At 38.1% G+C, this 21,148-nt stretch overlaps 1 protein-coding gene across 1 annotated transcript in view; it reads right to left on the minus strand.

The window, feature by feature from the left end:
* Positions 1 to 2,120: 2,120 nt before the first annotated feature.
* LOC128510026 (uncharacterized) overlaps positions 2,121 to 21,148 on the minus strand; it is a 47,807-nt gene continuing 28,779 nt past the window's right edge. Inside the window, exons 10-17 of the mRNA XM_053481966.1 lie at positions 17,595 to 17,685; positions 16,343 to 16,429; positions 11,503 to 11,655; positions 7,592 to 7,721; positions 7,451 to 7,483; positions 6,922 to 7,019; positions 5,438 to 5,521; positions 2,121 to 3,617 (exon numbers count right to left, since the gene is read on the minus strand). Coding sequence (XP_053337941.1) covers positions 3,513 to 3,617; positions 5,438 to 5,521; positions 6,922 to 7,019; positions 7,451 to 7,483; positions 7,592 to 7,721; positions 11,503 to 11,655; positions 16,343 to 16,429; positions 17,595 to 17,685 — 781 coding nt within the window. The 3' untranslated portion in view covers positions 2,121 to 3,512. The remainder of the gene's footprint in view (positions 3,618 to 5,437; positions 5,522 to 6,921; positions 7,020 to 7,450; positions 7,484 to 7,591; positions 7,722 to 11,502; positions 11,656 to 16,342; positions 16,430 to 17,594; positions 17,686 to 21,148) is intronic.

The raw sequence follows: 21,148 nt of genomic DNA on the forward strand, positions 1-21,148 counted from the left end.
TTTTTTTTTCTATGAGTATTTATCTAGTTATCTATTCACATAGTCCAATCAAAAACTGTTGTTCTTTTATTATTTAAATCCTAAAACAACGAGCTCCTGATTGATGCAATAAAAAGAGATCGTCAGTTGATTCTCATTAAATTCATGCCCCCACATCAATCATAGCAACATTAGCAAATAATGGGCTTCTGTGAGCTCAAGCTGAAGGGGTGGATATCCTCTGAGTGTTTTACTTCACCCTTAATGGCGCATGAGCAGCAGTCGGAAAGATGCATTCAGCAGCTTCACATGCATGTTAGCTTTCTACCCTTCATGGTTGGCAGCTGTCACTGATGGAGGAGTGCCCTAACAAGATAAGTGGGAATTGGACATGACCATGAATTTGAGAGAAAATCATGGGGAAAATACGTTTGGAAAAAAATTTAAAACAATAGCAAAAATGTCAACTCAAAATTTAAGACACCAGAGCCAGATTATGGTCCTGAAAGTCAGGAGACCCAAACACACTGTACAGTAGGCAAACTAGACCAGAGGTGATTTTTTTCTTGCCTTTGTCCTTGCAATGTCATCCATCAGTTCTTTAAAGTTGAAGTGTTTAACAAATTATGGCATTATTGACATTGATTTAAGATGTGACTAGTCCATACTTCTCTTTAGAGTTTTTCTAAAGATTTCATGTAGAAAAAGACACTGAGTGTAGTGCTACAGGCCATTCTAAGGTGATCACGGTGTCCAGGCATGGCCTGAGGCTTAAGGAGGCCCTTTATGATTATACCCAACAGGCTGTCTGATGCCCCGGGGCATGGGTATGCCACAGAGTGTTGGACCTTCAGGAGTGTCAGAAATCCTCAGGGGCCCTGAGGCTTTATGAGAACACTGAATATTTTTTTGTTTGTTTTAATTCAATTTATTTTTATAGCACTTTTAAGAATTGTCATTGTTGCAAAGCAGCTTTACAATCAAAATAAAATGATGGAAATTTGCATAAAATGTGAAAAAAGTATATGAATAAAAATAAATAGATATTGAAATGACAAGGACCTTGGCCAGCTTCAGGGACCTTTGGAAAGCCTTCAATAAGACCTCAAAAAAACCACAACTGTAAAAACCACAGGCAAAAAACATCAACATCATAGTCTATACCACTTTATCCTACTGTATATACAGGGTTGTGGGGACCTGCAGTCTATCCCTGGAGACTGAAGGCACGAGGCAGAATACACCCTAGGCGGGGTACCAATCCACCTCAAGGCAGGCAAAAAACCTCATGAACTCTGTCTGAGAACCTCTGATCTTCCGAAGCCTCAGAAGAGGCCTGAATCTTTCCAAAGGCCCCCGACAGTCTGATGGTCCGGGGCACGAGACCTGCTGGTCCAGTGACTGAAAAGCATATTTCCATTAACAGCCTTACCCAATCAACCTCAATGCTTTTGTTGCCATTAACAACACAAGTAAAAAATAATAAATCTTTAATATATATTATACTTTTAAACAAAATACGAAATTCGCTGTGGCTTAGATGAAATCACTGAACTGTATGCGCCCAGCGTGTAAGCTCGTGTCCATCAACATGGTCCTCCATATATCAATAAATCTTTGATAGGTTTGTTTATCCCAATATATGTATTTTTTTTTTTAATCTTCTCTCAGTACTATCCACAAATGAGGCCAGGCTCTGAACAAGCCGAGCGTGATTGGATAGTGGTGTGCAACCTGTAGCAGCAAATGCAATCTTTCACACCAGAATTCATTATGCTACAGTGCAAGGATTTTCATCAAATTGTATTTATCTTTAAAAAACAACAAATATAACCACAAGAGGATTTTCCTTTGCACTTCACACAAAGTAATATGAATGTGATAATGCTGCATTGAAGCAACAGAGCCTTTAAGAACATCGTAATCTTACACAATGCTTGTGACTGTGGAATTGGCTTCATCTGGACTAAAATATTTGCAAACATCAAAGTATTGTGTATTTAGCTCTTTTTCTTTACTGTCTACCACACATTTTTTTCCCACTGCCCCCAAGAACTTGACTCGTAACTGCATGAGTCAATTAGCAAACTCGAAAAACAGACAAACAGACTCTGTAAAGTCTAAAACAATATCTATTCAAAAAGGTGTGAACATAACACAAAGTGGCATAGCTTGATTTAAAAAAAAAAAAAATTTATATATGGGTCTGAACATAAATTTCCAATCTAAGTTTCTTTGTTTTTTATGCACAGATGTCTTTAAACCCAACTGTTTAAAAGTTGTAAATCAAATAAGAGCTTGTCTGCGTTATACATCTTGCTTTTCTGAGATGTCTGTGGACTGAACAAGCAGTGCTAACCTTCTCTCCATATACCAATGTGTTTCGAGGATCAATTCAAGTTTCAGTTTCTGCCGTGTTATTGTGTCATTACAAATCGCACATCTACCGTACAGAAAGGAGGGATTTTTGTCTGCTAGACAGAGAAGATGATTGGAGTATTATAAAACTCCTCCAGGGTGTGCAGACATCCCAGAGACATATGCAATAAAAACATTATATCAGTTTAATCAGTTCAGTTTTATTGTTTCACCGTACTGTGCACAATGCCTAAAATCTAACTTTTTTTAGGTTTCCTTTCTCATTCTGAATTACTGAACACATTATTCTGATTATCTCTGGCCTATTCCTATATACTGTATGCTGCAATGCTTATGTTTTCGATAGAAATCGGTTTCTTTGAAATACTGCCCTGTGGCACATGTGAGCAATGAGCTGCCCAGACTTCCATTATTCCGAAATATTTAGCTTTTTAAAATCAAGGACACATCTGTCTGGCTCTTGATGTCTGCTTAAAATGTAAGACACATAAAGCCCTGTGCTCCCTCAAGTCACAGAGAAAATCAATCTAAAACATGGCTTATCTGCAAAGCTAATTTAAATGAAGGGGAGGAACAAAAGCATTCCAGTGAGGTCTTCATGTCGGAGAGTCTGGAGAAACTCTGTGTGCATGGGGGTTCATCAGGCTTTGGCCACTGCTGCCCTCCCTCCTTCTCGGGCAGCCGGGTGCACGCTGGTAGCTTGGCAGCCCCCGTTTGTCATCTCCAGCCCAGTAACTTCCATTGAAAGAGCAGGAGCAGAAAAGTAACAGGCGATCTATATCGGCTTCCAACCGAGCCGTTTCTCCTGAGCTAGCAGTGCATCTAGCAGTCCTCTTTGTTATGGACTGGAGTAAGAGAGATGCTTTCAGCATTCAGTAAATCTGCCAAAGACTTTTAATCAAAGTAAACACCGGATCGGCGATAGATCCAGCAAATCCTTCACTAAACCCTTGGATTAGGATGCTCGCTGAAAACCTTGCTCTTTAGTTTAGACTGACATTCAAATGGTCTTTGGATTGACACGCCTTCTCTGTTATGCTTGAGAGGCCAGGTCAGGCTTCTTAGTCATACACAAAAGCACACACTCGTACACGAACACACAAACACACACACACGCACAAAGACACCAACAGACACACCGTTGATGGCAAATCTCAATGTGTGAACTCTGCATGAATCCTTTTGAATTCGTTGATAAACTGGCAAACCCAGCCCATCACTTCCTGAGAATCTTGATCCGAAGGCTCTCCGAATTTCACCTGAGGAGAAAACAGGTAAACCATATAAATGTGAATAATACATGGAATAATAACCCAATTAAAAATAAAACTTATGTAAACACCTCCGTTGGAATAGTCTGAACCGATCTGGCTTGAACAGAATTAATTTTCAATCGGATTGGGGGGAGGGGTATAAACTTTTCATTTCATAGATAGGTAAATATTAGCCATGTAAACACTTGATTTAGATTTTTTCTATCTTATTGGAAAAAATAGATTTCTATTTGCCCTATGTTTTCATCCATTGTCTCTGTCTGAGAATAGATCACTGACGCTCACAATTTTATAATTAATAAATGCACAAATGAGAATGATTTCATGTAACACTAATCATACAGCAGAAGGTGGAATTTGTTGGAAAAGATGTGAATCTTAGCCTAATCTCAAAGTTAGGGGGAAAAATCCTCCTCTCTGCAGAATAAACAGTTTAGAGCCGAGCTATTTTAAACATGTCAAAGAAGTTATTTATTTGAATTAAATGCATTGTAATGCAATTCTTGTCAGATTATATATATAGTAATATAGTATATAGTATATAGCCATGTAAACGGTTAAGCTTGAATCTCTAATCAGAATGATAATCATTGGATAGGGAAATATTGTCTGTGTAAACACAGCTAATGATGTCATGATGTGCTCTCCATCAAAATAATATCTCATACTGGTACTTCATTTGGTTAAAAAAGGAACAAAGTAAGACTTGAATAAGCACTGAGAGTTTACTACCAGGCAGTTTCTAGCCTCATCTAGGGCCAAGGGTTCAGTTTGGTACAATGATGAAACAGTAAGACATTTGAACACCCAGGGGAACATGGCCACGGCAGTCTGTCACTGATAATGCAGGAGTCACTGCACTACACTCCTATCATTCCCTCTGTCTCTTTCTCTCCTGTCCTTCTCTCTAATCGTTCTCAGTCCAACCCCTAAGTTCTCTGTCTTGTCTTTTCTTGTTCTCTAACTCTGCCTGTTTTTTACTCTCACTGGCTGACCCGAGTCACTTCCTCTTTATTGGTGATGTGGGACCAAAGTTTGTGCTGTAATTGTGGAACTAAAGCAATTCCCCTTCCACAGCTACGGACTCACCACTCACCACTGTCTTACTCTCACAAGCCCGAATTCTCACAGAAGACCAATAACACTTTTAGAGATGATGGATAGTCTTGTGTAAAATTGGGACAGTTGGGAAAAATGTACATTATAGACTGAGAAACAAAAGCTCCCTTTTTTTTTACCAGGAGCACACAGTGCAGAAAGCATAGTGCAGCAAAGAAGATCTGATCAACACTCTTGTGCAGCTTGCCAGGTTATGTTTTAGTACTGCTCTGATATGGAGTAACAGCTTTAAACATATACTGTAATAGGGACAATGTGGTGAAGCTGGCAAACTTAGAAAGGAACCTGTAGCAGCATTGATGAGGCATGATAAAGTACTCTAAATCCACAAGGTTCTTTAAATCAAAAACGACGCAACTATATGATTGAATACTTAATGAAACAATCCTCCTGGACAATCCTGTGGCTTTATGTAAATTATTAGAAGCCATCGACTCCGAATAGTGTGTCTTAGGATGTACATCACAGCAGCACTTAGCTGGAGACACTAAGTCAGTGGGGAGCATAGTAACCTTGAGGAATCGGCTGCCTGAATTACCCCCCTCCCTTTTTCTCCATCTTCGCCTTGTAGAGATAAGCAGAGAAACAATTGAGAAGGCCGATCTGGACAAAGCGGCAGGCTTCTATCCCATCCGTCTCCCCGAGCAACACAACACAAGATATTGGAATAATAACTCAGGGATTACCAATATGTCAGCGTAGAGTTTCCTCATCTCAGCGCACCTCTTCGTCAACTGGCTAAGATCAGCCTCATACTTCTCGATGGCCATCTATAGTCAGAGATGAAAGAAGAAAGGGAGTTAGAGGAATGCTTTCTCATCCACTGAGTGCCATCGACCTCCAAGACTGTTATTACTGCCACTTGTTTCCCAGTGTCTGGCATCACAGGAAGCTTTTACAGAGAGTGGATGAATTTTGGTGATTGTGAAGAACTTCTTTCTGGGAACAATACGGAGAAGGGTAAAGCCTCAAAACAAGAGCAAAGCCCTTGCATCTGTTGTATGAGGCATCAAATTTAGTTTACATTAACTAATTGGGTGTAATTCGACTATAAACTACAGAATGGACATCAACTACAACTACTATATTTAGTAATATATATCAGTTCATTATAATGGTATAAGAATAGCATTTAATGTTCAACATGTCATGTTTGTGCCTTGAAATAACTTTAAGATTACCAGCCTGAAGTGACGCAAATCTATTTTTTTTTTTTTTACCCCAATGTTTGTCAGATCAGATTGAAGTCACATCTGAGTATCCAGTATAAGGTGGTGGTGTTTCGGCTGTTCCCTGCAAGGGGTCGCCACACCAGACCTTCCGCTTGGCAGGCAGGACACCTACTGTACCACTGAGCCACCAGTGCCCCTGAATATGCAGTCTGAGATCAGATATACAGTATATCCAGTATGTGGTCATGTGATTTGAATGAGAACAGCTAGTTTGGAATTTATGCAAATTCATAAGTCGCATGCATAGTGCGCTCAGTGACGTCCGTCAGGACCAGCAACGCAGGGATTTCATTACAGTGCTAACAATGGCTACTAAAGCTCTCTTCCTTCTTCTGGATCTCAACAAATACAGCTGACTAACTGCAATACATCCTCCAGAGCAAAATCTCTTCTCGGTTGCACAAATATGACATGTGTTACCCAAGGCGATATGAGCAAAGACGTATCAATGTATGTATGCATGCTGTTTTAGGTGACAGACTTGTTACTATGAATGTAAATTGTTACAACATGTAAATCTGATCTGACCAAAAAATATATTTTGTTGGAATGTCTTTTATTTATTGATTAATAATCAAAATAGAATGCACCATTATGCATAACAAAATTGTAGATAAATTTGATTAGATTCCATATATCTTCTCTTGCTACTGTAAGATGTAAATTTCTGAGCGTGTATAATGCAAGTCCAACAATTAGCAACAATTTGAGAAATTCTGCAGTAATAATCTTGGTAAACAATGATTTTGACAGGCATATAATAACGACACATGAATTCACATACATAAGCAAGTTAAAAATCTTAAAATGTGCTAGAAGTTGTTTTTAATAACCTGGTGGAAAAATTATTGACCTGAACAAAATCCAAACTGACAATTTTTTCTAATCTGTAATGTCTTGCTTTAGCATTTTATTATACAGTGACAATACAAAATTACCTTTAGGTCTTTGGAGAATTTGGAGTGCTGGATGCCTAAGTTTTTCCACTTGTATGTTTTCCTGTACTGAATGACCTTCTGTAGCTCATTCTTCACAACTAGAAGGTGAGACAAGGTACTGATCATCCATCTTCCATGCTCACTGAGGCAGAACCTCCTTTTAAATGGCCTCTTTCTAAAGGCCCACATTGACACAATGGAGATCTTACACTCATGTCAAGTCTTTGAGTTTATAAAGCAAGCCATCTGAGCCCATCACTACAGAGAAAGTTACTATTGCTCTTGGTTAAACAAGACAGTAGTGCATCAATCATGAGCAGATCCAATAATTCTGTGCCTGCAGCCATTTATTTAGTGGCATTCAAATAAACAGCAACAGGTTTATAACCAATACTGGCAAACCTTTATGCAAAATATGGTTCATTTCTGTTAAAAAATCAATTGCTTTCTACAAAGTGCCACAAACAGCATCCTGTAATAAAAAAAGCGTCAATCATTCATTACTTTTTATAAATAGTGTAATACTTACCATCCACCTCAGCTGTAAGGCCTTTAATTGATGCTAATTAATAAAAGCACAAAAACACATGATGAAAAAAGAAAAACATAAAAAAAAAATCCAAAATCCACCATCCAATCTTCCATTTTGATGCAATTTTGATTAGCCTACCCCCTGGGACGGTCTCAAATTCTGTCAACTCCTGGAAAAACGTAGCCAAACTGGGCTCGTGCAACATGATCTGCTCCACAAGGGCATGCAGCAAGGTGAACTTCTTCTCATTCCCACGCAGTTGTGTGAGCTACAGTATGGGTGGAAAAGAGAAAGCAAAGTCCATGAGCGATGAGGACTACTTTGATGCACCTGCACCTCCACCTGAGAAACCACTAACCACAAGCACAAGTATGAAACAAACACACACACACACACACAGACAAAGATTTCATCCGGCACTCTCATCAGAACAAAGAGGACAGGGTTTAAGCATACATGTTGATAAAAATTCTTAATTTGTGCTTGAACAACCCAAGGCCAAATAAAGAAAGAGACTTGAAAATTCTACACCCACTTGCAACTGACACGAGATTTCAGCTCGTTGTTTACACACATAGTATGTCATAGTGCAACTAAAATTGGAACAGTTCCCTGTCCTTGCAGTGAATCACGCTTCCTTTTTTGAAGGCCATGAGATTGATTTTATACAAAGATCACCATGACTACCTTTACTCAATTGTTATAATTGTTACCCAAAAACACATTACAGGCCATGCTACAGAAGGCCTTGGTCTTTGGTGGCTCTGTGCTGCGACAGGTCAAAGTATGTCAGAGCAGGTCAGAATTAGTGAGGGGAGTCAGTTCTTCTTATTCTATCATCAATCATTGGTTTGAGCAAACATGTCAGTAATCAGTTTAAACACACTGTTCCATGCTTCATGCATTCATCGTGTTTCCTGAAAATCAATCCCACTTCCTATTATTAAAACTACACCCAGAGTGCATTACACATACCTACTTCAACTAGGATTACTCACATCAGCATCTGTTACTGGATATATTAACATTACATACCTGAAATCTATCAAAGCAGAAGTACAGTATCATTGTTGGCCACCTAGTATTCACCACTATGACAGATAATGTATTTCATGATCTTCATGTTAAGATTTTTCTTCACTAGGTTTACTTCTATCATTTTCAGTTCAGACACATCCAGGAGTGGCCTTTTTGTCCAGGAAAACTGCATAACATATTATCTTGAGATACATCATCTGTCATTTTAAATGTACATAAATAAATCTTTTTTGAGTCATTCATTTCGTTCTTTTTTATCAAAAATAAAATAAAATATTACGTTTTCAATATACAGACCCCCACAACACATATACATACACCAATTTTTGTTATAGTTCCAGTAGTGAAAATATTACAATGCAGCTAAGGACATATTATGATAAACAGAATGAGCAGCTCACCATCATTTCTTCTGGTCCAAATAGTTTGTTCTTTTGTCACGTGACTCTCATAGCCGCTATGCAGTGCATTACACAGGAAACAGAACTGAATGGTTCTTCTCATGAGTCTTCTAGTCTGAGTCGTTCACACTTTTAAATCTATTGCACTGCATAGCGCCTATGGGACAAAAGAACGAACGACCCGTTCTAATAAATAATAGACCATATACTTGAATTATTTTGGATATTGAGTGAAAGGAAATACACTACCGTTTAAAAGTTTGGGGTCACTTTCTAACTCCATGATGGTTCCTGATTTTTATTTCTTTCTACATTGTAAAGGAATGCTGAAGGCGTCCAAAAAATGCATTAATCTCCTTTGAACAGTTGATATTGAGATGTGTCTGCTACTTATGCTCTGTAAAGACTTCATAACGCCTCTAACCTGAGGTGCTGTTAATTGGTCATTTTTCAGGCTGATAACTCTAAATGAACTTCTCGTCTGTGGCAGAGGTAGGTTTTGGTCTCGCCCTCCTGGGATGGCCTTCATGAGAGCCAGTTTCATTATGGTGCTTGACAGATTTTGCAAATGCACTTGACAATACTGTTCTTGCAAGAACTATTACAGAAAGGCTGACCTCTGTGTCTTAAAATAACAAATAACTGTTGTTTTTGTTGTTGTTACATAGTTACCTAATTCTATATGTGTTATTTCATAGTTTTGAAATCCCCAGTATTGTTGTAGAATGTAGAAAATAAATCACTTAACAAAAACAAAGAAATTTGACCCCAAACTTTTGAACTGTAGTGTATGTTAGGTTTATTTTTACTTCTTAAATTTATGTCACAATGTTTAGGATTGCCATGGTAACACAGGCTGTCCAGAGAACACTAGGTGCAAGACAGAAATATAATAAAAAGGAGCATTTATTTGACACATATATATTTTTTCTTCTCACATCAAAGGTTGCTCGGAAGCTGGTGTCAGAGAATGAGTTCAGCCATGATATGGTGCAGAGAGCAGGAAGGGTTAAGGACTTTTGCAACAGCCCAACAGGGGCAACTTGATAGTGCTGGGGCTTGACCATGCAATCTACTGACTCACTCCCATCCCAGTACAATTTGAAGTCCACCCACTGGCATGTTTTTGGACTCGGGTTAATGTCTGATCGAACAGGGGGGCTGTAAGGTGGCAACATTACCTCCTGCATTATCATACCTTTAACTGAATGAAAATACAGATTTACATCACGCCTTAGATTCACTGCTTAAAGATTACTTGTTGTTAATCATAAAGCAATCAGCCATACAAATAAACTCAGATTTACTCAATAAAAAGGCAGAAAATGCCCAAATCCTTGTGGATTTATTTGTAGCACTCCTATTATTACAATTGCATATGTTGCTGTCTTTTCGCTCCCTAATTGAACAGCAGTTGAGATTTGATAACTCCTGTACTGTTTCTATTTTATGTTGTTTACCAATTTAAAGCGAGTCAGTCCCAATGGAACAGGAGTCTAGTGGCAGCAGAAAGAATTCAGTAAAAGTCAATTTAATATTAAAAGACAGTTGTCTCTGTGTGTTTCGCCGCTCCAGCTGACACCACCTTCCAGTTGCTCCAGAAACAGAAAAAGAGGTGGAGTTGTGGGCCAAGGACAGAGGAAGCACAATGAAATCCTCTGTCTCATTAGACAGGAAGGAAGTATTTTCACATGTGGAGCAAACGCCCTTAAATCTTGGTGCTGAGGGAGCAGATCTGCACCGCGCAGCCCGATAACAATCGATACAAATTACCACCTCGGCACTAACGACTGAGCCAGGCCTGATATAATCCCAAAACAAAAGCGCAACGCAAGGGCTGTGAGGCTAATGAAGGCCGGGTGCCTAAAAAGTGCTCGCTCTCCCGTCCTATCCCTTTAAGTAAATGGAATAACGGGAGCTGGGAAAGGAAGGTTGACCTAACTGATCTGCTGAATGGTTGTGAGCTCGAAAGATTTGTTTGCAGGGGGAGATGAGATGAGAGAAAGGGTAAGAAAACGTGTGCTTTTGGAGATAGAGTTGGGAACGAGTGACTCACGGGGCACATCGGGGCCAGGGAAGGTGGACAGAGGAGAAATGGAAATTTAGACAGAAAGTAAAGTGAAAGAAGAGAGTGTGAAAGAGTGAAATTATAGTCCTGAAAGGTTTTGCAGCAGCACTTTTCCATAAAAGTTCCAATAAAAATTATGTGAATTAAGGGAATTCTGTCCAAAAGGATTGACTTATGTATATTACGGTACATAAACAAATTAGTAGGTTTTGAATAACGCTATTTGTGATGATAGACAGGGCGAACGAAATAGTTAATGAAATTGCAAGTCACTATAGATGAGTTAATCTGACGTGTTAGTTTTTGTTTAGTTTGTTGTTGTTTTAGTCCGATTTGCATAAAAAAGAGATGAAAACACCACCAGAGAGTGTGACAGAACAACAGAGATTGTTTAGATTACACAAGATAAAAGTGAGACGGGGAGGGATAGGGGGAAAAAACAAGAGACAGAGGTGAGAGAGCTGGACAGAAATAGCAGACTTCTATTCCAATGAGAAGTCTTATTAGCCTTTGCACCTCTTTAGGTCGTACTTAGGTCATACCTTCGTTAAGGATGAGAGACGGAATCCCTTGGCCTTTTCTTTGCCTGCGTGCTGGTTGAGGTAATTGCCGATGGTCAGCAGGTACTCGAGCACGAACACGAACGATTCACAGCCCCACAGCTGACGACACATGACAATCTTCTGGTTAATCAGCTGCAGGACAAACAGAAAGAGGCCACAGAATGTCATCTTCCATAGCGCGAAAGATAAAGATGATTTCTCATGAACAGTGCTGTTAATGAGGACCCCGGAACATCGGACACTCTGCGGTTTATTTCGGTACATTCGGTAGTCTTTCATGAAGAGGGGTACACCATAGAATGTTATATCAATACGTGAAGCAATTAAGACCGCAAGCTCTGGTCATAGGGAATTATTAAAATAATTCTGAAAATGTAAAAGGTCAGAATCCAGATGCTATTTGAGGAGAGAAAAAAAAATCCTTTATCTGAAACTTTTTTTATATACTTTCTTTTTTTCACTACCAACAGAAGCTAATTCTTATTACAAAAAGTGCACATCAGGGACCCCAGCCTCAAAGCAGACCTGCAATATCTATCCATTACCTCTAATTAATTAGTGGAAATGAGATACACTGCATTAATTTAGCCGAGCCTATTTAACATTCATATTAATTCCACAGCTAACAAGCTGATTTTCCTTCTGAGGATCGCACTCCTGCAATTTCACTGGTGCAAAGAGGTTCAGCTGCTCTAGATTTGTTGCTCAGAGCCGATGGGCATTAATTGGTGATGCTTTTCACGTTGGTTCTCAGCACGTCGTTTGCGGATGTTCTCCTCGATGCGATGTCGAGCGGGGGGAAAGGGAATATTATGTGATTGGAGACCAAGCATCAGAGCAAGGGGCTGATAGTGGTTTGCCTTTTGGAGTGTTATTAGGTATGTACTGTACACATTGTTTTATCTGGATTTATCTATATCGTACCACCAAAGATTTGTTGGGCAACTGGTACCCTACCAGAAAAAGGGAACAAACACTTAAACACTGTTAAAAAAATATATATCTTACCAAGTGGAAATATCATGTATATAGTTACATGAATGTACACTTTCCCAAAATAGGATTACAAAATTCTATGATTAAGCTTTTTTCTGGCGGTACAGTGGTATAGCGGTTAGCAGTGTCACCTTTCTCCTCAAGGATTCAGGTTTGATTCCCGCCTGAGGCTAATTTTTTATAAAATTTTGCTAAACTTTTAAACCAAAAGTTCTTGTTTAATTGGCAGACGTTTTCTCTTACAATTTTTTCCAAAAATTGACTAAAAATATGCTCAACAATCTTATATTTGGTTTGTTGTAAATTTATTTTAAGAAATTAAAGATAGTTTTAGCTGGGATCAAGAATATTTCACGTGTTAAGATGTCACTATGGCAGTAAAACAGCTGATACATTTCCACATGTTTTGGTCATTTTTTTTTATTAAATTAAAGTTTCCGATGTGAAGCAGGCTGTCCAATCATGGCTCCATTGGTACTGAGAAAACTTTCTACCTTGATGTCATCCAAGTACGGATGAAACACTGGGATAAGTGCATTAATGTAAGGTAACAGGGGATTATAATGTATAGGGAAATAAAGGTAATTTTTAACTTTTATAACTGTGTTCTGTTATTCTGCACAATCAAAAGTCCCATTTTGACTTGAACGGCCCTTGAATTAATGTGCATGTTCTAAAATAATATTGTTTCCATAGTAACAACTCCTACACAGTATGGTGGATACTGTACAGATTCTAAGCCTAATAATAAATGGATAAAACTTTGTGTCATCGCTTAACAATGAAAAACATACTGGTTAATGTAAGGAGACATTTATTTGAAATGTATAGAAGAGTCTTCAGCATCTGTAAGTTTTCTGCCATAGAAAAGTGCACATCCAGGCTTTTTTAAATGAATTATTAAATAATACCATAATAATCACATAATGAGGTGCCTTATTTAACACAACCAAGATAATTCATATGTTCTTTGTGCAATTTATCTACTGAACCCAAACATTTACTTCCCATTTGTATTTTTTTTTATTAAATTACAGTAATTATGTTAAAGTCATTTCATTTGAGATGAAACATGTTAAGAATGACTGGCCTTGGTAAATATACAACTGAAAAAAAGATTATTTTAGAATCATACTGTATTTGTACCTACACATAAAAACCTTTTGAATTGACAAATATCTCCAAGTCTGTTTTCCTAAATGTTGTTTATGCCACTAATAACTCTGCATATATGACTAATAATAGCCAGGGCATAAAAGCACTAGTTAGTAATTGGAATGAGTGGGCTTTCAAACCCAGCTGAAAGTGCCCCCGGTGCCACCACTGAGAATGAAATGCAGCAGGTCACACCTGGAGAGCTCTTGCTGTTCCCCTGACTGAGCTGGCCCAACTTCCCAGCCTAGCACCCCTCCTGTCAGATGGCAGGCAAATCCTCCTTAATGTTGCAGGATTAAAAAGTCTAGCATGTCGGGCGATCCTTACGGATTTGGAGTCAGTAGTGAAAATAGCTTTGGCTCGCTCTTGTTTACAGCATAGATCTTTCGCAAGGGACCAGATTGTGTTCCACCTACAATGACTGAACCTGTCTTTGACATTGCAAATGTCTCACACCTTGGTAAAAATTATGCAGCATTCTGTATGTCGGTCTCTATTGTGAGGCGATTGCAATTAAAAGTGGAGCAGTACTGTATGTAAATCTTTAAAGCGGAAACACTTTCATGGGTCAAACCAAAGAAGAACTAAAAAGCTCAGAATGTTTGGATGTTGATAAATACCAATCATGTGTAAACTGTTAACCACATCCCTGGCACAGCTAATTAATATACATTAAGAGACTTGACATTATGCTACCAACAGAGTTCAGTTCCAGTCAGTTACTGAGTTCCTGTTTCCTGACTACTTTCTGGACAGGGTCTTAGGTGAGTCAAGTTCTGGCGCTGTGACTATTTTTGCTATGCCATTTTTCCCCCTTGTATTTTGATGTTTGATGCCTGCTTAAGGACTGTGATTCTGTCCTTGGGCTGTTACAGACACTGAAAAAGCTCATAGAGAGCCTAAAGCAAATAAAAATAACAACTAAACAATGAAAGTGTGACTCCAAAGCCCAACGTGCACTAAATCTTAAAGTAATATGGATAAGCCATCTGCTTCCATAGACTATCTCTTACTCCTTATAAGAGACGACATTACTTTTTTCCTAATTAGATTTCTTCCTTTCTAGTCGTTAATATGAAATGGATGAGTTTCACAAAATGCACGGCATAAGTGAAATGAATATGTGATCCAATCTATATATAAAATAGCAGTAATTCAACAATCATTACGTACAGTATGTGATTAAAAGCTGATCATTTGAGGCTTACATTAAGCTGGTCTCCTTATAAGTAAATTTACACAAACAAAAGATTTTTTTTTAAACTAACATGATTTTCATGATTATCACATTGCATGTGTAAATACCCCTGCAAACGACTCGTTCGAATTCAGTTTGATTAACGAGACACATTCTCAGTCACACACTCACGCCGATATCCTAAATAGCCCCAGGAACATGAGTCAAATTATTAATGACTATATCAATTACACATGCATACTAAGTTGTATCCATAGACACACCAACCATATATATATAAGCAACACTGGCAAAACATTGTCCGTGCATGGACAGATCACATAATCACTGTCATCCTGCCTGTCAATAGATCATGCAATGAAGTCATAAGTAAAAAGCACAAACACACAGCAACTTTTAATAACTATGAATCCCTGTGGATAAAACAAGTGACCCTGGTGCTGCACAAATACTAAGTCAAGTGCATTTTCTGATGCTGTATCCCAAATCTCAGACAAATCCCCTCTAAAACACAAACACATGGGTCTTGGCAATTGACTGCAAGGATTCCTAACCTGTTAACGTATAGAGGATTTTGAGAACTAAACCCCAACACATTGCTTTTACGGAGCACTGCACTTTCATCCGATGAAGGGTGTTTTGGTGCAGAGAGTGCGTCTAATGAGAAAGCAAAGGGGAAAAAAAGAGAGAAGGCTTGCAAACACAAAAAGACTCAAACAAAGGCTAACTTTGAAAATAGCTGGGAAATGGAAGCAGAATTGGGGGTTGGAACTTTTCTTTTTGTCTCTTCTCCACCAGGGAAAACTATCAAACCATTTCTGTCATTGGCCCCAACCTAGCTTTTTTTCACTAATATAAGATCTGAAGGACCATGAAGAGATTGGCCATTAGAAAATCCCTCACCCTGCTCTAAGTGCAGATTGTTTCAAACTAAAGCTACTGTGTATTAATGCATTACATTTTTTACTCACAAGACCATTTCATTTATTCTTTCAAGAACCTGCTTTCCGCCAGACTTACCTTTTGCATTAGCGAGCTTTTTATTTGCTATATTTAGGAATGTTTCTCTTTTTTTTTTTTTGTTCTTTGCCAGGTTACACTTTCGCTAGGATTTCGAAAAGCAAAAACCTCTTTAAAGTTTCCAATATCTAGTTATAAGCCTGCTGTCAATCTTAATCATCTATGCAATGCACTACTAACTGCAAAACAAATGCACACACACACACACAAACACACACACGTTTATTGATATTCATGCACAGGCATATATTTTCACTCCGTCACTTTCCCATATTTTACGAATAATGATTGCATTCTTTAGAGCTTTTTCCACTAAAGTATTACAATCTACAAGCAATGCAGTCTAATTCAGAAAGGGTGGCATGCTGAGAGGTGAATGAGTTGTAGCCCAAGATGGAAGAAAGGACCAAAAGAGAAGAAGACCAGGCGGAAGAGGGAGCACAAACTAACCGGTGTTAGGTCTTCGATGCTGATGGGCAGCTCTCTGAGAGTTAGCAGAAGGTCCAGTCGCGTGCTTAGGTAAGTGATGTTACACATCTGTGGAGGAAATGATACCCAGGATTAAAGGTGGTGAAATAGCTAAGGAATTGTTTCTCTCTTGCTCTCGCTCTCTCTCTCTCTTAGACATTGGCATAAAAAGTACAGCTGCTGATGGAATGGCAAAAATACTCAATACACTGATTAGTAAATAAAATATGAGTTCAGAGACCTTTATTGGAAATAGAAAAGCATGTAAACAAGTGGGTATAGTCACCCAGGTGGGAGACGTGTAACTGCGTTTCTTCCAAAACAAAGTAGGAGGTGTTGAGGCAAGGTGCTGGATATTACCTAAACTTAGAAATCGCCTAAAGAAACCCCAGCTGTGGCCCTATTTGTGTGTGTGTGATACATACTTAAATAGATAGTTAAATAGATAAGTATGTATTTTTATCTGCGTCAGGTGAGAGTGCCGAGAGTTTGTATGAGCGGCGTTCATGTCAAACCGGGACTTTCTCATTACCAAAAGGCATTAAAAACTATTGACATTTACAGAAGACTGCAAGCACAGTACTGTGATGAGACTCATTGCTGTTGTAAAACATTGAACAGCGCAAACGTTTTTAAAGAAGGCCATATATCCATAAATGACAATCCTGGCTGAGGTGACTCAGAGCCCGCTGCAATCGTTCCATGGAACATCCAGCAAAAGAAATCTTTCTACCTTGATGGTATCCAAGCACAAGTAAAACGATGTGTTTTCCGGCTGCGATAGTGCCGGAAGAAATATGAATAAAGTTTTTATTCTCATAACTGTATTTTGTTATTCTGCGCAATCCAAAGTCCCGGTTTGTTGAACTTGAATACCCCTCGTAATTAGATTTCAGCTTGAAGTGGTTGTGGCCTAAAACAGAAGATGTTTCTGAAATTAAAAAATTCTGGAATACTCAGAAATAATCAGTGAGGAAATGTCAGTAATGTCAGTCAGCATGTCATAAATAAATACTGTAAATGCATCTTTCAACAAAGTCTTTGTTTTCACACCTCAGGTCTTAACCAGATTCCCTGTGAACCTTTCTAATAATAAAATAATAATAAAAATGTATAGTAGTTTATTACTTGTAAAAAAAGATTATCTAGCCTGCATAATGTATTAATATTCAGTTATGTGTTTTTGGATGGATCGACAGATAGACGGACAGAAAGAATGATAGATAGACCGTACCTCCATCATGTATTGATCAACCATGTGCAGTTCGCTCACGTCTCCTTTATAAGACTTGTACATCTCTATATCATCTGGAGTGGGCACATACCTGTTGAATAATGCAAGTCAAATACTGTATATTCCACAGGGGGAAAAAATACATATAGCACATAATACACAGTTGTTAATTTTGGCATTATGTTGATTTAACACTCCTAAACTCTTTAAAACTGTTGTAGTTTTGAGTTTTAGTTTAGATGAAATGATGACTCTTCTAGTATTTTTATCTGATGCCATTAGAGGAATTTCAGAGAACAGAGCTAGTGAGAGTAAATAGAGGTTGTAACACATACAGACATTGATAGAGACAGACAGATTTATCTCAGAATTATCCCTGAGCTCATGACAAGTGAGCACACAGGGTAGATTTCGCCCAAAACAGAGTTGTATCCGTTATCCTGCCTTTGAAGTTTAGTGCATTTTATTCGCATGGTGATCCCAACATCATTGCCTGACAGTATGCTTCATTTGGCAAGCTGAATATGTCGAGATTTAGGGGCTTCTGTGCAATCCTGAACTGTTTTGTAAAAGCATGGCCAATTGTCCTGAATTAATATCCTTGATGGCTTTAATGTCACATGAATTAATCTATTACAGCATGAACTGGCTAAGCATCATCCAGTGGGGATTTTTAGTTGTCAAAGCATTGGCGTGACATTAAGTTGGCAATGTTACAGATGTTTGATAGGTTGTTATTTAGGTTCTGTGTTGGTAGGTTCAATTCTGTTATACTGAACTTTAAGACTCCTAACACACAGAGTGACTGCAAATCAGCCCCTGCTATCTGATATTGCCCAGATGAGGATGGGTTCCCCGCTGGCTCCGGTTACTCTCAAGGTCTCTTCCTATTGTCATCTCAGGGAGTTTTTTTCTTGCTGCCGTCTCCCTTGGCTCGGATCTGGTCATTTTAATTGATATTTATTTCCTCACACTTTTGTAACACATTTCCATTTTCTCTGTGAAGTTAATCACCATTATTAAAAGTGCTATGTGAATAAAATGAAATAGAATTGAATTTATGGTTAGGTAACCACTATTTTTTATTATTGTCACAACCTTTATTGTTTCATGTTGTTCATGCTGTGCTTAGGAATGAAAAAAGAATGCACATGCTCAGAGAATCCCTGCTCATCACTTCACCCACAGCCTGTCTGAGCTTCTGTCTGTATTGTTGGAATAAAACAGAATACAGTAGCATGAACCATCATAACTTATTCTGCTACACATTTTACTTGGGAGTTTTTGCAACTAGCATCCTGCCAAAGCCTTACAGCGGAGGATATCACTCAGCTGCAGCGTGCTGGATGAAACTTGCAATCACGTTAACTTGCAAAAATTAAAGATCTAAATACGACATGGACAGCTCAGAGGCGGTTCAGAATGACTTAGAAGCAATTACTAAGAAGACAAAAGCTCACAACTGTGATGACATAACGTTATCAAATGTGTTTTCTTGCTAAAAATTATTTCTTGACTGGTGTTAAATTTGGGTTTTGGCAGGCAGCTGCTCTCCACACTTTCTAGTACTGCGGATAACCACAAAATTTATTAGTGGTGGTAAAACCAGACTGTACTAGTCTGTAGCTGTGAGAGTGCTACATGGTTAAAACAAATACAAAAAAATACTGAACTTTCTAATAATCTCCCTAGGATATACTACAATCTCAAGATTGTACCGGTTTATGAGCAAATTCAAAAATATGGGAATGACACCTTATTCGTTAATTGTTCACAGGAGCTTTTACACAAGAAATTCATTATTTATGAAAATCCCATTATTTCAGAGACACTTTCATATTCCACTCATTGTATAAATTTACACATACACTGTAAGAAGACAAACTTATACAAACCTATTGACAGACTGACTTCTATTTAAATATTTCTTTCAAAAGATTTGCATGGATTACATGGATTTATGTTCAGGGTCAGCCACAAAATTTCACATTTTCCATGAAAATGAATAAGTTCATTATATTCATTAAACAAGCTACAAAATGAGCAGGAAAGATATTGAAATAAGAATTCAAGAGCAAACATAAGAAATTCGTCCTTTGAAATTTTGCTTTCATTAAAAAAAAATTCTCCCCTTGTAGCAATTACAGCTTTGCACAAGTTTGGGGCAGTGGTGTCTCAGACCACCGAGACCACGGGGTGCTAATTGAATGCAATGTGGGTCCCATTTAGAAAAATGGAAGGGTTGCAACAGGAAGAGCAGTCAGGATGTAAAACCTGCGCCAGATCTTAAAGATGAAATGATCTGATGTAGCAACCCCTAGGATAAAAGGGAGACAGAAAGTTGGCATTCTGGCAATTAATTTGTTTAGGTAATCTGATGAAATTTCACTCTCCAAGCACCTCCGACAAGATGGATCGGCATGATGGGCACTTGCAAACCGTTCAGTAAAGCTCCATCCAAAACAACTCAACATCTGGGATCTGGTGACTGCGCATATCATTCAAGGAAGCTGCCAGTTAAAGACCCGTGAGAAACTATAATCAAACAAGAGTCTTTGATGTACTTGTCCTTATCCTCACTTGTGCCTTCCACCTCTTTTCCTATCCTGGTTAGAGCCAGTTTGCTCTGTTCTTTGAACACAGTTGATTGAAATCATCAGTGGTTGCATGGAATAGATAAATCAAACCGTTCTTAGAACGAGAGTACTAATGAGATTGACGAGTTTTAGAAAAGTTGCTTTATAAGTTGTTTCTAGCTGAAACAGTCATTAACAATCTCTAGACTGTATTTGTGATTAATTTAACATTATTTTAATTATTAAACTGTAAACAAATGATGGGGAGTTAAGTTCATTATTATGAGGGATGTTTAAAGAGCTTTTTCTTTATAAGGATGAAAAGTGGCTTTTTAAAATAGTGCAGAATGCAATTGCATATTCTTTTAACACTGTAGAACACTTCCAGCACATTCCAAGACCCTTAATACTATTTAAAAATAGCAGTTTCACTTTGTGGTCTACTTGGTGTTCATCATCACCTCTGTAAAGTACAGATCTTTTTTTCTTCTCCTCCATTTTCATGTTACACCATTTTCTTTTCATCCCATTTAATTTACACCTAATTCACCTTTTCTTTAGTAATTTGTCTCAGGATTCTGACCTTTTCAGATGCTGTTTTACTGCTTAATAATTTTATTGGCATAGTGAACCCATCCCAGCACTGTGTTCATGACCTTTTATGGAGTTCTGTGGGCGTCACTAAAAGCAAATGACCAGCGTTTCCAAAATTTCTGTAAACCAAGTAGACAATATTGGAATATGGAAACAGTTTCAGACGGTTACTGGTCTGAAAAAGGTTGATGAGTGAGCCCCAGTGTTTTGAAATGCACCCAATTACCATAATAAACATAATTCTGAATCCTGAATCTACACACAAAAAAAACATTATGATGTCAATATTAAATCTGTAGATATAATTGAAGTTCAAGTCAAACTGGAATGATATTTCTTATGAATGAACGCGAAAAAAACAATTACAGAATACGTAACTATAGT

This window comes from Clarias gariepinus, chromosome 22, assembly GCF_024256425.1.
Source record: "Clarias gariepinus isolate MV-2021 ecotype Netherlands chromosome 22, CGAR_prim_01v2, whole genome shotgun sequence".
NCBI lineage: Eukaryota > Metazoa > Chordata > Actinopteri > Siluriformes > Clariidae > Clarias > Clarias gariepinus.